At 41.7% G+C, this 18,654-nt stretch overlaps 1 protein-coding gene across 1 annotated transcript; it reads left to right on the top strand.

Moving 5' to 3' along the window:
- Nucleotides 1-12,033: 12,033 nt before the first annotated feature.
- On the top strand, nt 12,034-18,406 carry LOC124688916 (riboflavin biosynthesis protein PYRR, chloroplastic-like). Its single transcript, XM_047222536.1, has 9 exons — nt 12,034-12,552; nt 12,895-13,029; nt 14,119-14,218; nt 14,336-14,461; nt 14,552-14,865; nt 15,792-15,911; nt 16,264-16,509; nt 16,647-16,772; nt 18,146-18,406. The coding sequence occupies exons 1-9, from the start codon at nt 12,136-12,138 to the stop codon at nt 18,404-18,406; spliced, it is 1,845 nt and encodes a 614-aa protein (XP_047078492.1). The 5' UTR covers nt 12,034-12,135.
- Nucleotides 18,407-18,654: the final 248 nt, after the last annotated feature.

The following is an 18,654-nucleotide window of genomic DNA, read 5'->3' as shown; positions in this document are numbered from 1 at the left end:
GACACAAGGCAAAACTTTGCTTTGCAGGATTGCTGGAAGAGGAAAAATTAAAGATAAGATAACTCTAAGCCAATTCCCCGAGAGTTCGACATAAACCCTCGAGTCACCCTTGTGGGAAAAACTATGCTTACTACCACACTCTGCGCTTGGAGTTCCAACGAATTGATGATATACGTGAGCGTCATCACTAAGACTAAGAGTGAAGATTGAATTCAAGTTGGTCAACACATCAAGCATAAAGAATGTACAACATGAGATCACGTGATATTGTGGTGTGGTAAGCTTTATCAATTATTCTTTATGAACTAACGTACCCATCTTATGTGTGTCTTTGTCTAGGTTAGGTATCTTGACATATGCATGCATCAAAAGTAAGATCACACATAGCCCATGAGAGAGTATGCCATCAAGTGGTGATCATCATCAAGGTTGAGAAGGGAAAGTTCAAGATGCACATATTGAGAAGATTAGGCTTGAAGTTTTCCATCCATTTGGCGATAATGGACATGTGAAAATGTTCCTTAATGATACTAACCCATAGTGGTGTATGGGGGAGCAAATTATGTGTCATCACAAAGCAACAATGCTCAAGTTAAGCATTCCATCTTGAATAGAGATTGACGCATTGTCATCAAGATCAAGCGAGATGCGCAAGGAAAATGTATGTCCTTGCTAGGTTTTCCTTTTACTGGTTTCAATGCGGTTGTTGGGAGATCGGACCATAGGGTAGATAGACACACTATCAAGAGGATATTAAAGTTGAGTAACTTGATCACATTGTCTTAGGAGCTCAATCCTTTGCATTCTTTGCATATCTATATTCTTGTTGCTTCTTAGTGTTTATCTATGTGAGGTTCTTGAAATTATTGATAGCTTCTCAACAAGCCTAGATTCATCGAAAACTGAATTCGTATGCATCTTCTATTGCGTTTTCGAGGTTGGAGGTTTTATCGGTTCTTCGTTTTGGAAGGTTTCACTTCTTCCCACTTTTGACATTTAATGTCTTGAACCTTCTTTGGTTTTAGAGTCTCCATTATATAGATCTTATTTTTAGTTCTTGCAAAGCCCAAGTTTGTTGAAATTGGAGTCTCAATGCCAAATATATCGTGTTTTTCATAAGGAAAATTTTCTGCTGGTAATCCAGTTGGTCTATTGGGTCCAGGACCGAAGCTGACGATTTTATAACAGTGGGAACCTGGTTCTGGGTCCGGCTTATGGTCCAGTTGGACCGGTTTAGCTACCGGGCTTCCCGTTTTGGCCCCCACACGATCATATTTGCTTTTCCTACGAAAGAGGCTTCTTCCCCATTTGTTTAGCTAGGGTTTTGAGCTTATTTTCTCCCACCATTATTTATCTTCTTGAGTTTGCTTCCTATCTCATCCCTTCTATGATTCTTGCATCTTTTGAGGGATTTTAAAAGGAGATCTATATCTACAACCTCCATCAATCCATTCCTTCTCCAAGTGAGAGGAACTCTCGGGATTAGATCTTGGAGTCATTGGTTTACCTCCACCATTTTTCTTCCTCTCTAGTTCCTCCATATCATTTGTTTCTTTGGTAGGAATTCAAAGAGAAGGATTTGAGCACTTTTCTTGGTGTTCTTGCTTTGCATCCTTGCATAGAGTTGTTATCTCCATTACAATTAGTTCGAGTGAGAGACCGCGAGCTTGTTACTCTTGGACGGTGACCTCCTAGTTGGCTTGGCGGTTGGTGCTCCAGCGATCTCTTCGTGAAAGATTGTGAAGAGGCTCGAGCTTCTCCTTCGTGGATCTTGTGAAGCAGTTGTGGAGCTTTCATCTTCGGAGTGGAGGAAAAACTAGCCATAAGGAAAGGGCCTTTGTGATTTGGGGAATTGGCTTGGAAGAGAAGGTGAGACTTCACGGCGTCACTACAAGAAATATGTTGACTTGCGACACTTCATTTTTGTCACTGAATCGTCATTATATTTAATCTATGACGTTTTTATGACAAAAAATAGATTGTCAAAAACGGAGCGTCAGTAATTAACCAACATGACCTTCTACTTGAAATCGTCATGATCGTCTACGACGATATTTCATCGTCATAACATCTATGACGATCTAATATCGTCACGGGCGATCAAGGCATGCCACATCAGATCCTACGTGGCCTGTCTGACGTGGCAAAATTATGACAAAAACAAATCGTTGTAGATCAAAATCAGCCCAGTCCATTTCACTGATCTACATGGGCCAAGCACAATAATTCTAGCCCTTTTTCTCCCTGTCTTTGGCCCATTTGTCCTTTTGGGCTTAGCCTTTTTACCACCTTATTTTTCAGCCTTTCACTTTTGGGCCTTAATCTTTTTACAACCCTTTTATTTTCTATATGCTTTGGCCTTTTGCAGTCCATTTATTTTATTTTCGACCTTTATTTTTGTATCTGGTCCCACTAGTCAGATGGTTCCTGGTTCCACTAGCTAGATTCTTGCATTCGCTTTCAACTGATCAGATTTCCATTTCACACTTTCAAAACACATAAATCTATTTAATACAGAGAAGAGAACATATGAAATTCATCTAATAACACTACAATTTTACAACGTCTATTACAACCCAGATTTGCCTAATATTACAATATAATATACTCTTTGCAGAGTTAAGCTTCACAGCTTCGAATCCTGAAAAGAGTGAACTGCCACATTTTTAGTCTAATGAAGCAAATATCTATAACTAATAAAATTAAAACAAAACAATTAGTAACAAAATACAAAGACAAATCAGCAAGAAGTAGGTCTGAATCACTTAGGAAAGCACACATGCTCATTCGGTTGGGCATGCAAATCATGTTGTTGCCAGGTATTAAAAGTTTTCTATGGTGCTTCTGTTGCACAATCAATAACAACGTAGAAGCATAATTACATGCTCTAAAATTTTGTTGCAACGATAGTGCAAACTAAAATTTTGCATGATCAATACCTGTCTCCAATCATACCAACTTCAATCATACCAACTTCAGGGATCTAATACAGTTTGCCTATTACCTATGACAGACGAATGGGTCAAAAATAAATCTTCAATCACAAGCTATTGCTATTTTGTAAGACTGAGATATGCATAACGGTATCATAGTTTCCAACAAATAAAACTAGCTCGTTTTGGAAACCTTGCATCTAAGTTAGCATACACAGACCAGTAAATATGATGCTAGTTTAGAAACAATCCAAAAAAAAAACAGCTGCATAGTCAACTGAAGTGCACCAATATAATCTGACAAATTGCACCAACACATAGTGCGCCAAAAAAATGAGATAACAAGCGGGATAGCACCTAATGCACAATTGTTACTCGCATACGTACCCTTTCCACAGTAACAGGAGAAGCGCTTCCAGGGGAGGAAGACAAACCTCGCCGCTTCTCCTTACCTTCGATCCAGCAACCAAAACCATTAGATCTGCAACCACATCTAGGAAAGGAAAGAGATGGCAGCCACAAAATTAAAAGACATGTCGCTCTAAGATTTACAGGAAGCATCATTATCCACCACAATAAATAAATGGGACAAATGCACGAATTGACATTAGCCACCTGGAGATTGTACTACTTGCCAGAATATACCAATAAGTATTTACTATTACATGTGTGTATGGCTATGCACTAGCATCTTGAAACCAGACTTATGTTTCTTATAAAGACAAACTAAACCAGACTTATGCTTCTACTTGGTCCCCTCGGGGAGCAGCTTGTCATGCTCAGAGAGGACAGATGTGAAATTTAAATCACAAATAATAAACTGATGGCAAACAGACTAATGTTGTAAATACAAAATATTCCATATGAGTGTTATGGCAGTAGAAAAATACACTTGCGAGATATCAGGACATTTATTTTCATCAAACAAACTACCCAAACCACAAACAATCATTTTAAAACCCTTGAAGCCCCATATGTTTAGATCAGAACTCATCGCTATGAAGAATTGGACGTAGTTACACTTACTGTCAGCAGATTTAGTTTTGCTAAAGCATAGCTACAGCAAAGGTAGACATGGTATATTTTGGTGTTGCAGTATTGTCATGATATAGAAGATAAGATTATTTTAGTAGCAAGGCATTCTATCATGATATAGAAGATACATTGCAGTACTGTCACTATATAGAATAAAAAACTGCAGTACTGCCGTTATATAGAATAAACAGTAATCTGATACATATATGCAGTTGTCTCAAACATGAATAGAATTGATTACCAGACTTAAAATGTATGGAACATCAGACAGTAGGGCAATCACTTGATAAATCCTAACAAACAGCAGGTTTTCGATTCCCTCATGAACTCGAATCAGACACAGCAGAAAAAAGAAGCTCTCCATTCTAGTGCTCTAGTGACAATTAACAATATAAATGGAGTGCTATGAGGGTTACTGCAACTCCTAAAAGAACAGTCCTCACGAAAAAGCTCAATATTGGTGCTTGCCTATAAAGGTAAAACAGCAATAATTGATCGAGAGAGATGGATTTCATCTACAAACCCATTCAGCAAATTGAAGAGATTGGTTCCAAAATTTAGGGGCAGATGGGGGAACAAAGAGAGCGGACGCACTGCTGGAGCAGAGACAGGCGCCGAGGACTGACCTACCGTCAATGTTGCTGGTGCGCTCGAGTCGCCTTCGTCCTCTCGTCTCACCTTCACCACCAGCAGATGCGGTTCATGACCTGGGAGGAACTCAGAGAAACGAATGATTAAAGAGAAATAAATGGCGAAACCAGGAGTCTAACAAGCGCAAATGAGAGGGGAGCGAGGAATTGTTCCTGGAACTAAGAATGGCGAGGGGAGGTTGTCCTCGGCCGCGGATCTAGCGTGGTCGAGCGCGGAGGTGTGCAGAACCATGGGCGGCGGTGGATCCCGCAAGGGGATATTTCGGGGTGCGGTGGCGGCGCTAGATGACGGGAAGGAACGAGGTGAGCTCGCGAGAGCCGCCGCCATTCCCGTACACGAGGGAAACACGGGGATCCCCTCCCAAAACGGTAATCTATAGCTGTCCATTTGGACAGTAGAGGCGGGGAATGCAGTGGAAGGCTAGGGAACAAGCAAAAAATCGAAAAATAAGGCTAAATTTGAAAAACAATTCACAATACAAATTAAAATTTAGGAATACAAATTAGTACATAAATTACAGGGACCATATTCAACCACGACAACATAATAATCTTTACATCTCCAGCAAAATTCAATCCTCAACAAGCAATTCTCAACCAAAACTTCACACAGTTTCATTATGATTTCTGACTTTCATGCCCTTCGCTACGAAGTCTCAACATTCAAATGCTAGTACTGCAGAAGAGAAGTATGTGTTAGTTACAAAATTATGTAGATCAATAGATCAGCCTCCTCGTTCTTAAGGTCGACGAGCTCATCAGCGGTGGCGTCATTGTTGGCGAGGTAGACGACACCTGGGGGCTGGCCCCAGGGCGTGCAAGGCTTCCTGCGATTCCCGGAGCTGCGCCATTGCCTCAGAGAGCATGGCATCGACCGCCTCTCGTTCGGCGGTGGTCGCCGACGGAGGCTGGCGGTGGAGCGACTCGAAGGAGGCCCTCTTACCTCCCAAGTCGAGGTCTATGCGCGCCGCCGCCTCCCTCACGCCTTCCCGGTAGGGGCTGTGGAGGTCGTCCTCGTGGGCCTCCACGGCGGTCTGCACCATCTCCCACCCGCCGGCTCCGCCCCCAACGCGCACCATCCCCTAGCCGCCTCTCCGGAGCAGAATCGGGCAAAGGAGACCACATATCCGTCGCATCATCTCCCTCTCGTCAGCTCAGGCAACCAGCGCACACGATCTCCCCTGCCGCTAGCTGGAGCAGAATCACCGGAGCTGGCTCCCACGTCAGGTAGGGGCAGTTGCTGTCCGGCGCGCACCTAGACCACAATATTCATGCAATAGACATTAAAGATTTACAAACTGTAACTATAAATCCTACACTACGCCAAACATTAATCTGAAGAGTGGCTGAACTAGCTTGACACTTCACATAAACTTTTCTTTTTTTTGCGAAACCACATAAACTATACCACATGCAGGAACGGAAATATAAACAACGGTTGTCCGGCCAGCAAGATTGCATCCCTACATGCAAGCATTTCTGCTGTAAAAGGACCAGACACATGATCATACCTTCGGCCCTCCGCTGCAATGAGCTCGCCACCCTCGATTCTGACAACAATACCTGCTCCTGCTTGCATTCAGAGCACAAATAGCAATACTAGCTTTGCGGCCTCCTGGAGTCTTTGTTGAGCATCTTGAATACACAATCTATATGCTACAAAATGGAAGATGAAAACCAAAGCCCTCGGGCAACCAAATGACTGCTACAATCATTGGTACGGTATCTAATCCTTATCCTATCCAAATTAGAGATGCTAGCACAGGAAGATAAATTGATGTACCTGTCACTCACAGATTAGTTGATTCGTTTGTCCTCAAATTAATCCAGAACCAATTAATCCAGAAAATATCCTCTTTCACAAAGGATATCACCTAAACCGGGAGGACATGATCAGTTAATATCCCCTTTCACAAAAGATAACATAAACTCTAGGTGAAAGGCAACAGTAAGTAAACACTAGATTCAGACGCATCGTAGCTCTGTATAAATTAACATCATCTGCAGAATAACCAGGACATCAGAAGTATTCCACAAACCAGGAATGCAACTTATGCTCAGTACTAATGCAGGTAGCAGTAGTATTCTAAGAAGTCAATACTAATGCAGCTTATGCTCACCCTACATTTGAAATTAGAGAGCAATATTATTCTGTATGTTGCACAGCTCGAGCCAAAGCACACTATAACAAAGAGAAGGCAAAACAAAATTACCAAGTGTCAACATATTACTCTCTAAACTTACATCAGGTTGAGAAGAACCACAACATCAGAAGTATTCCAGAAACATGACAATGATTTATGATTAGTTTGTTCATTATTGAAGCCAAAACGAAATGAAGACAATCATGTCTGCTAGCTACCTGTCTCTTGGCCTACACCGACAGTCATGGGCGGACCTAGAAGTTTCTAGAAGCCTGGGCAAACATGCCTACCATGCCATTTTTGGAACAAAATGCTACAGAACAACATATGATTCTAGGCGTGCCGCCGCCGCCAAGCCCGGGCGGCCGCCCGGGCTGGAGGGATGGTGGATCCGCCCATGCCGACAGTGATGTGTGCAAGCTTACTCAGTTACTGGGAATGGACAGAACTTGAAATTCAAGCGAAAACTACTGAATTGCAATGTCTACTAAACATGTATTTTGGCTGACAGTGGGTGTGTAAACTTATATACTGAGTTGCTAGACATTCAAGTCATGATCCTTAATTTGATAGTATAAAGAGGCACAACAAGATATTTTAATCCTGCAATGCAAACCACCTGTCGAAACAGCGAAACTTACATAACTGTACAGCGGCTCCAAATCCACAAATCTGAATGTATCCTCAACCTGCGCCAGACCTAAGAACGATCTATATGATCAGTTGACCATACACTCCATATACATATATAAATTAATTGAAACACGCCGCAAGTGATTGGCTAAGCAATATACTCCCAATAGTTTTAACAAGGAATCAAAGAGCATTTCAGATGAAAAAGCAATTCTCATAACAAGTACAACGTCAAGATTTCCTAATAAATAAGTAGTACCTTCAAGTTTATGGGAGAGCTCTTCAGAGACAAGATCACCAAAATCAAAATACAGCCTTCTCAGCACAGCACCAGCAAGCTGCAATCATTCAGAAAAATTAGCATGTCAGAGACGCAGAGACCATTAATCCGGTGCAAAACGGCAAGCAAGAAAGCAAAAGAGCATGAAGAATTCATGGTCAAGCCAATCAGTTATCAGCAATCTACTTGTGGAAAAATAATCTGTTAATACTAAACCAGGGTTTAAATTGGAGAGAAGGGGAAGGAGGTTGCGCTGGTGTGCTCACTGTGATCTGAGAATGGAAAAGGTCATTCCTCTCGTTTCTTGGTCCTCGCTCGTTAGTCTGTAGCAAACTTTTGGATCTAGAACAAGAAAGCTTATCAGTACAGATCGGAGAAGAACGGAAAAGGGAAAAGGAAGAAGAGGTGAAGGGTATTACCTTGCTCGCCGGACCACCGTCGTCGTCGTCGTCGCCGGAGTGGAGAAGAGGCTTCAAGGCGGAGTGCAGATCGGAGGGAGGATGGTGACTTGTAGCTTCAAGGCGATGCGATCGGGGATGGGCTTGGGGATATCTGCTTGGGGAGGGGTTGGGGTGATGCGCTCGGGGAGGCGTTCGATCCGGTCGCCGGAGGAAAGAGCTCAGGGGCGGAGCCGCCGCTCCCAGCGCCGCCGCGTCGTCGCCTTTCTGTCGCGAGAGAGACGCGGATTTCGTTCCCCACGTCTCGAGTCGTGGAATGGACGCCCGGGGAAAAGACGCGGAAGGGCCGAGCTTCCTCCCCTCGTCGACAGCCAAACGGTACGGTAAGTTAACCCGGGCCAATTCGACCCGGGGTTTTTTGGGCCAGGGAAAGGCCGCGGAACCCCTAGGGATTGGGCGCAACCAAACGAGCCCTAAAATGGTGGAGGCGGCCGGGTGTGGTAGGCTGGTAGCGCTGAGGGAGGATGAATCTGGGCAAAAGGCTTGGCGGCGGGGGCAGCTATGGATAGGAGAGACGCCTAGGGTTACAAATTTAGAATTGCACGGAAATACCCCTAGTTATTTCGCTGCTGCAACGGGACTTGTGGGGTGTTTCGGTCATTTTCCGTCCAAAGAGGGGGAGGCTGGACAAGTTGGCGCCGAGAGGAAAAAAATTCGTTGGAGTGGAGGGAAATTGGATTTTGGGAGAGAAGTTTGCAGCAGCGCACGGATTATTTGCACTTTTCTACATACTTTTTCAATTAAAAATGAATTGGGTTAACCATCTTACACAGACTGAATGGTATATCACCAAAAATAAAATAAATATTGATTTAGCTGAAAGAATTTTAGGGACCGTGCATAAAAAAGGTTAATTTTGAATCGGGTCACTCAAGATGTTGCCCAAACTAAATCAACTCCCCAAACTAAACCTTCAATATGAACCACTTGCTCTCGCGATTCTAAACCAAGCGAACTGTTCATGGCGGGACCTCCTCGATCCCCTCCCATGGAGGGCCCCGCACGCCAACATGGAGAGCAAGCGTGGAGACCTTATACACAGTTACGACAATCTTAATTCGTCGCAATCGCCTAGAAATAACGTCGTAGACCGCGTGGCTCGGGTTATGACGATTTCATGTTAGGAAATAATGACGTTTATATTCACATCGTCGTAATTTCCTAGGGTTTTGGTCCCCTCAAAACAGCTAACGACTATTCAGTGCGAAATCGTCATAGCATCATGACGATTTTATCCAGAGTCACTGAGAAAAGATCACGAGTCAACACATTTCTTGTAGTGCGTTTGGGAGACCTTTGTGGTAACCCGCATCTCTCTAACGTGAAATACCTCACTCACTTCATAAGAGGGAACATATGAATACATCTTCGTCTCCATGTGCCTCGGTTATCTCTATTTTTGAGTTTACTTTCCCTGTGATAGCCATCATGGTTGAATTACTTATATCTTTGTTATCACTTGTGTTATATATCTTGTGCTATCTCGGAAATTCAATTCGGCTCCCGGGTGCGTATGCTCCCTCTACCAAGAAAACATATTTTCAAGTGTGGAAAGATTTTGACAAAAAATTCTACATGTACATCTCCATAATATATGTCTGTGCGGTAAGTTTCATGAAAAAATAATATTTTTTGTGGCCTATGTAAAAAAGAGAAAACTTATCCTGTAAAAAGCATTATTTTTAGCACTGAATTTTGTCTTTTTTACACACGTCACATGATAAGTGTATTTTTGATGAAACGACTTTGTGAGTGCTTAGCACGTGAAGATGTACGTGCGAATTTTTTGTTTCAATTTTTTTGAAATTTAAAATATGTGTAAGATACATTTCAAAATATAGGGAGCATATGCTCCCATGTTCCAAAACACCACTCCCGTGCTATCTTGCCTATATTAACTTGTTGTTGTTGCACTTAGTTGAGCCTAGCTTATTTAGGTTTTGTGCTTGTAAAATAAACGTTAGTTTAATTCTATATTCTTACAAGCCAAATCTATAATTGATTTTAAAATGCCTACTCACCCCCTCTAGGAGACTTCTCGTCCTTTTACCCGCGACCAAAACTTGTTACACTGGGTGGAGTGCAGGGTCGCGGAGACGTACAATGATTGACAGAGTCTTTAGTCCGGACCTTAGACCAAGGAAGTCTGAATGGGAATAAGTCAGACTTGTCCCAGATGTGTAACATGGATAAAGTGTGTGGATAAACTAGCTTACCTGTTGAGAGTGTAGAAAGTGTACCATGATACCCCTGTTCTTGGGCAAAGAATTACGATCGCGGTGAAATGAGCTCCATGAAGTTCTCACAACCCATGAAAGCTGATGAACATAGTTTTCACAAATCTGGAACATACCTTCTCTAAAAATGTTTTTGAAAACCTTGCATGTCTAGGATCCCTGATTGATGGTCGTAGATAGTGCATCGGACTCCCTAGTAGTTGAGCTTGTTGAGTACGTCCATACTCAATCTATTCTCTCATCCCTTTCTAGACTTTAGAGAAGGTAGGTCATCCATCCAGATCCAATAGGATGAAGAGGAGGACCACTACAGGAGCCAATGTCAGACAGTCGGAGTACACCAGTAGTCACCGAGTTTAGATATATTTGAAATTGAGATACAATATATGAGGGAACCACTCTTCCGAACCCTATAACCTATCCATTGAAAGTCTTGCTGTAGAAGCAATCATAAGCCCCGTAGGACCCAAGATAGGCTTTGTCATAGAGTAATCGACGAGTTGCTTCTTATAGATTTTTGGTTTGATTAGAAGCTTACATGGGAGCTTCAGTGTGCCGTGGAGATTACAGAGAATATCTTGTGATGAGAGTCTATTGTCAACCCTCTTTGGATCTGTGATGTTTCTGTTGAGCTACTTTGTTGGATGTAGCATTTATGGACGGTGTTTCGTGAGGGTTATCTCAACGACTTGTACAGTACAACATGCGGCGGTGTGCGCGGTCACTACAACGGGAAGAAAAAGATGGAATATCCACCACGAGACGACGACCACAAATACCCGTTCCTGTCTCTGAAGTAAAAGTATCAACGAGGGAACATATGGCAGGTGGAGACTCTGCTCAAGAGGGGTGGGGCTTGAGAGCACACGATTTTTTTTTTTGAAAATTCAAAATATCGAAAGTAAACAAAAAACAAAAATACTGTTGAATGTAGTCGGTGAGGTCTCTACCGGTGTGCAAATTTTGAATACGAAATACCTTGTATTCTAGGCTAAATAAAAATGAAAAAGGTCCGGATCTAGGTGTGGTAAACAGTGTAAAATTTCAAAACACCTAAAATCTGTAAGAGGTCGTTTGGTATCCATCATTTGAGCCTGGAATCTTGGAATTCATTTTAAAATTCCATAGGTGGGCTGTTTGGTTGCCACAGAATTGGGCCATCATTTCATTTGGGAAATCCAGCAAAATGATGCCATGTGTAATCACAATTCCGAGCTGAAACCTGTCATTCACAATTCCTGTGGCAACCAAACAAATTCAATATTGAATTCTACTATCATTTATAATTCCTGTGGCAACCAAACAAGTGTCCATTTCTAGAATTATAATGTAAATGAAATAAATACATGTATTCATTTCAAAATGCTACAAATGAAATGAAAACCTGGCTTCCAAACGACTTCTAAGATTTATCATTTTTTCTGAGCCCAGAATAGATACATATTTTGCATTGGAATTTGGAAATCTATACACTTCTACTGTACGCCGTTGACAACATTCCGAACTTTTTCGGATTATTTTTGGCAATTTCAAATCGATTTTACAATTTTGAACAGAAACTCTAGACCCCAGCCTCCTTCCCCAACCCCACCCTTCACATCTCCAAATCCTCCCAGCCTACCAGCGCCGCGCCGGACAGACTGAAGCTCGCCGTCGGCGAACGGCACGGCGGCCGCCCCTGCTCGGCCCTATGCTGGCACCGGCACCATCCCCTCTCCAGTTCCACTCCGCCACGCACCCGTGAGCTCATCTCAAGTCCTCAGCCATGCCTCCGCCGCCGCGGCCGCTCGTGGCTGCGCCTGCTCCGGCCTCCTATTCCCGCCCGCTCCGCCTCACACCCAGCCGGCGCCGCCTCACCTCCACCCGCGCGGCAGTCTCCACCGCCTCCCACGCCCACGACGCCGTCTTCCTCCGCCGCGCCGCCGACGTGGCCGACCGCTCCGCGGGGCTCACCTCCCCGCACCCCAACTTCGGGTGCGTCATCGCCAGGCCCCAGCTCGAGACCGACGACCTGGAGGCGTGGGTGGCAGGCGAGGGGTTCCTCTACGCGCAGGGCACGCCCTGCGCGGAGCTCCTCGCCGCCCAGGAGGCCGGCGAGCACGCACGCGGCGCCACCGCCTACCTCAACCTCGAGCCGGGCGACTGCTACGGGGACAGCACCGCCGTCTCCTCCCTCGTCCAGGTGCTCCACTGAACACCCTTCGCCATCTCAGTTCAGTTTCTCTTAGGGGATGCTGTACTACTGAAAACTGTTATAAAACCAAATGTGGATAGTGTACAAGCATAAGATTTAGGGTATCGTTTTACTGTACAAATTGGATCCTGTTTTCGTTCGAATTATGAGGTTTTGATCGTCGTGAGCTTGCTTGCACGAGCACTGTGGTTCCATGAAAAACTAGAATGTATACTATAGGAATGCTGCATTAGATTTGCTCAAGCTTTTAGTCAGTACATTCAGATTCTTGTCGTACATTCATGTGAAAAGATGTCCTAAATGCAGGGAGAAAACTAATGATTTTATCAGGCAGGAATTACAAGAGTTGTGGTGGGTCTTAGACATCCCTTGAAGCACTTGAGAGGCAAAGCAATTCAATCATTGCGAAGTGAAGGCATTCAAGTTGATGTTGTGGGGGAAGATCTCCAGAGCAAATTGTTCGAGGTGACTCTTGGTTTATATGTTAAGTATTAACTTATGTATCAGCTACAGTGTCAAAATAGCAGTAAGTGCTTAGCGGAGGCACACCCTACCTTGCAGTGCTGTTGCATCATGTCCTCTAGAAGCCATCTTTAGAAGTGGTTTAACAAATTTAAAATGCAAATATTTATTTATGCTGTATGATTGCTAAAGAAAAGCACACAACTAAACAATAAGTTCCAGAAATATCTTTTATGCTTTACTTTGAGTAATAATTGGATATAAATCACTATGCAACTGTTGGTTTGTAAGATCACGTGTGTCCTGAATGTACAGTTATGATTTTGTGGATTTGGCAGTTGACACTAAGTATAATTTTTTTTAATGTTCTTAGGTTTTCTTTAACTAGAAATGTCTTAGTGACCACTTCTGTTGATCTATCAGAGTTTAATCAGAAATTCAAGTTCATTAACGTCTTTAGTAGCTACTAGAAATGGCAAACATAGGGATTATATCTGAGATTATTTATTGTTTTCAGCCCATAGGAGACAGCTCCTTGTCTTCAGCATTATGGATATGCTGTGTATTGTGGCAAGATAACAAAGATAACCGATTCACCAAATTGTTATTGGAGTATAATTGCTAACAAATACCGAGCATCTTACTAAAGCTAAGAACACCTTGATGCTCGTTTAGTTGTAAGGTCAGGACCCTTAATAGTTGCAAATTACAACGTATCATAATGATTTAGTTTTCTTACATGGTTGACATACTTATATTTATCTAGGTAGCTTTCTTGATCCCGCCACTCATTTATTCACTTCAGTTGTTCTGTTATGAGTTTGGAACATCTACAAACCCCTTTTTCCTGATGTATTTTCGTGTTTAACCTAGTAAGCATCTCGGAGATATATATTATCAATTTGCTCTTTGAGTTTTCTATTTGAATTCTTTTCTTTACATTAGGTGCTGGTTGCTTAGGCTTTCTTTGCCACTGCAATAGGTTATGGTAATCGTTACCAAGCAGTTTTTTGTAATAAGAACATTACAGTGCAGCAGCCGCAAACTTGAATTTCACTGACTTGCTAATATGTTTTAAGGTGTTCACTGTAGGAAGCTCTAACTTCATGCCTCATCGTAAATGCTCCATTACTTTACCGAGCTGCCTATCATGTTCCATTCTCGGTTCTGAAATATGCTATGACTGCAGATGGTGAGGCCTAGTATTTTTTCATTTTCTTATATTAGTCTGGTTAATTTGTTACGTACTACAGCTGAGAAGTAATATTCAACTTGTACTTTATATCATTTCCATCGATGGAAATGACAGGCAAAATTGCAGCTAGTAGCGGGCACGCATCTTGGGTAAGCGGCAGAGCATCCAGAGGCCGAGTATTTGAATTGCGTGGAAGAAGTGATGCTGTTATAGTTGGTGGAAATACGGTCCGCCGTGATGGTAATGAAGAGATAATGCAATAAATTTTATCTTGTGTGTTACATATCACTGTTCTTTCATAGGATTGAATAACTGTTAGTTGTGTTATAGATCCTCAATTAACTGCAAGGCATGTGAAGGGGCATGTTCCAGTGCGCATTGTAATGTCACAAACCTGTGACCTTCCTGAAGAAGCAAATTTATGGAATGTTCATGAGGCCTATACAATAGTTGCAACACAAAGAGGTGCTCGGAGAGATTTCCAAAAGAAGCTTGCTATGAAGGGTGTGGAAGTAGTGGAGTTTGACATGCTAAATCCTAGAGATGTTATGTCATATTGTTATGATCGTGGTTACCTTTCTGTATTATGGGAGTGTGGTGGGACCCTATCAGCTGCTGCTATATCTGCAAGAGTTATTCACAAGGTAAATGCTTTTTATTTAACGAGTCATGTGCATTTACTTATGTATCGAACATATTATATAGTTATCCAGAATGTTTATTTGTTGCCTTTGTTTTTCTAGTTTGTTGGCTAATGTTTGTTTGAGTTCTGAATTTGAAATCAAACCTACCAATCTTAAGACACTTCTACTCCCTCCGTCCCATGAAACATGTCTTAAGTTTGTCTAAGTTTAGTGTCTAGATACATCGAAATTAGAAAAACTTAAGACATATTTCATGGGACGGAGGGAGTATTTAAGAAGTTGATAGAGTTCTCTTGTAAATTGTTAGGTGCAATAGCAGTCTTCTGTTTATTGCAAGTTCACAACTACCAAATCTGAATGATATTTATAATTTGTATACTTTCCAAAAAGAAGTGGCACCATTAATTTATATGTTATCCATTGAATTGGTCAACAAGCTATGTTCAACGTCTTTGCAGTTGAATTTTGGTAACTTCTGAGGATATTACATCGATATGCTCTTTATTTATTTTTACTTCATCGAAATCAGCTTTCCCTTTTTAGAATATAAGAATGCTAGAAGGATAATCTTATGACCTCGGTATACAGATGATCCCCAATTTAAGCATTATGTAGACATACTTTATATCAGGGAGAAGTAGTGCTGCTCAGGGACCTTTGGGGAGGGACCACTCTTTGGGCGGGACTTACAAAACCATAGGGATAGTCTCTGTGCATTCACTTTCCTAAGCATCTTATATCCAACATGCACCATAAAATTCAGCCAGTTCCCATATGTGCATTAAATGACTTCATTTTTAGGTTTGCTCTTCTTTTTTTTTGCTTTTGTGTGCATGTTGTAAATTGAGCTCTGCTTTTTATGCTCTCCATATTATAATTGAGCTCTGCTTACAACTTCATATCGGTATATTTTGTTCTTCCAACAGGTGTATGCATTCTGTGCTCCAAAAATAATTGGTGGAGTAAATGCTCCAACACCAGTAGGTGAACTAGGGATGAATCAAATGACCCAGGCAATTGATTTAATTGATGTTTCATATGAGCAGGTTAATTCCTTATGTTCCATTTCGAATTCTCATGTGTTCAATTATATGTTCTCGCTAGTTGCTAGATTACAATTTTATTACACCATGTGTCATGCTTTTCTTGCTGCTGTGTAAGATAAGACATATTTCTGTAGAATTCAGTAGTTCCATACTGGCTACCGCTTCTTCCAGCTTTGGATAGAAGTTCATACACGTGGTATCTTATATAATTGTTACATATGTTACACTGAACATTGGAGTAGCTGTGCGTGCGGCATATATATATATATTATTTAGGAGTAGTAGTTACATCTGCATGTGTCCCTCTTAGTTTCGTGGCAGTAATATTATATATTTCCTTACAATATTGCAGATTGACCGTGACATGCTCATGAGTGGATTCATCCAACCTATTCCTGATCTCTCACCTGTGATACCCTCTGTGAATGAAATACCTTCAGTTGATCCGGAAGTATCTCCATATGAAACAAATATTATCTCCTTCTACAAGACTTGGGATACCTTTGGGGCTTTCTCAAACTTTTCTCCTCATCCACTTCACATGCCTCATGAAAAAGGAGATTGTTTGACATGGCTAACAGTGGAGCACTATTACCAGGTTTATCTTGCTGCTTTTTGTGCTACTCTCTGCTATGAAAATGAATTCTTGATCATGTTTGACTAGAGCATCTTTTAAATCTTCAACATCTGCAAACGTTATTTTAGCATCATAAGTAAGCCCAAAATTATTTGCAGGCACATAAATTTGTTGGTGTTGACAATCTTCAAGCAAGAGACATTGTGCAAGAAATAAAGCAGGCAAGGAGTCCTGAAGAAGCTGCTAGAATAGGAAGGACTCGGCAAAGAGAATTCCCTGAATTGGTATATCTGAATATTCTGCTATACTGTTTGCTGATTATTGTGGGAAAGGATCAACAGACCATCTAGATACAATATATAAAATTGGCATCTAATTTTTTTTGGATCTTTCTGATGAAAGGTATTATAAAGAGAATACCTAGGAGGAAGTAGGTGTCTTTTCAATCAAGAAGATAAGCACCCAAAATGAGTCAAAGAGAACCTGAATAAAGAGGAAAGTATCTCGGTAGCATTAAAATAAGATATATAAATTGGAAAATAACTGGCAAGAGTGTAACTTTGGTGTTGTTTTCCATCTGGGATGATTGTAGTCTCATTATGCAATCTTTACATCTAGTTCTGCTAATTGAACTTGTAAGTACATACTTGGCCACAATTTTTGTCATCTAACATTATCACTATAATGCCACCAATATTAAGTTGATGGGCCTTGTCTATAGCTTATATATAACTTATGGTAAAACTTCCCATCCCACCATATATCAGCTGCAATTCATTAGGTACCTCGTGCGCACACATTTATTTAAAAGTACAGCACACTGTATTGTAGAGTACATCACACTGTATTCTTACTTGCCTTTACCAGAAAATATGTCCAACCTTACCTGTCGTTGTACTATGGTGATCAAATTGTATGTTACCTGATGATGTCAACATTAATAGATCAACCACTTAGATGAGAATTATCACCAGTCCAAATGCGTTTTTTTGTTCCAAAAATAATTGATCAATTTGCTGTTTCGTTGTTTACGATTTAGACTAGAAATTTAGTGTCCAATGCTGCTCACACCCCCTTTGCGATTTGAGCATGAAAGGGAGTTCTGATTTTTTGACAAAATTCATTAATGTAGACATGCAGTGCTCCTGAAGTAATTCATAAACATACCTTCAAATTTACTCTTCAAACGTGTCCCGGCTAAAAGTAGAAATGTAGCGCCATAGCAAACGGGTGCACTAATCCCTGGCTGCTCTTTTTTTGTGGTCCTAGATAGCAGAAGCGAACGCGTATCTGAAATTATGTAGGTTTGCATCACATTATGCATAGAAAATATTCAACAATTTTGAAAGCATTCTTTTTTCATCCTCAAATCACAAAAGTGGACAGGAACTCCCCTTAATTTTCCTTCTAATTTATGTGTTAGTTCTAGGGTGTATATCATCACTCACTGCTATTGGTTGGGTACTTGGGTAGGTGTTACCAGCATGACAGTGCCAAGGAATCATCATCGGTAGGGTGTCCATGGCGACAATTACCACATAATATTTTTGTCTTGGCTCGTTCGCTCGCTTGTCACATAGACCATTTGCTGCATACTCTTTGCTTGGTTCGGCAAACCAATTTATTTCTTTCTTTCAACTCTTTATTTCCTCTTTAGGTACGGCCAGATTGGGAGTCGATGAAAATAGATGTGATGTACAAAGCTCTAAAATGCAAGTTTTCAAGCTATCCCCACCTGACGGAGATGCTGCTGTCGACGGCTGGCTCTGTTCTCGTCGAGGCCTCGCCCCATGATCTGTTCTGGGGCGGTGGGCGCGAAGGTGAAGGTCTGAATTACCTGGGTAGGTTGCTGATGCAGTTGAGGTCGGAGATTCTGGGGACAGTTCGAACGAGCCTGGAGGTAGCGGGTTCAGCTTGACTAACGTCAGGAGATGTGAGGTCTACAGATTCTTGAGAGTTACTCCTATTTTATTCTGGTGAACGTCACCCAATTTTGTAAGGCTAAAAACAAATATTGTTGAAGGTCATTCTGTACACGAATGCATGTTGATTCTGGAAATTGGAATGGTGTTTTCTAGTTTCCCTGCACTAGCTACATATATATACATGGAAGGTTGATTAAAGTTGTGTGATTGTTATCTTTTTGAGTGGCTGATTTGACTTGTT

Source organism: Lolium rigidum, chromosome 2 (genome assembly GCF_022539505.1).
Source record: "Lolium rigidum isolate FL_2022 chromosome 2, APGP_CSIRO_Lrig_0.1, whole genome shotgun sequence".
Classification (NCBI taxonomy): Eukaryota; Viridiplantae; Streptophyta; class Magnoliopsida; order Poales; family Poaceae; genus Lolium; species Lolium rigidum.
Note: the sequence above shows the minus strand (reverse complement) of the source record. Positions and strands in the feature narration are given on the sequence as shown.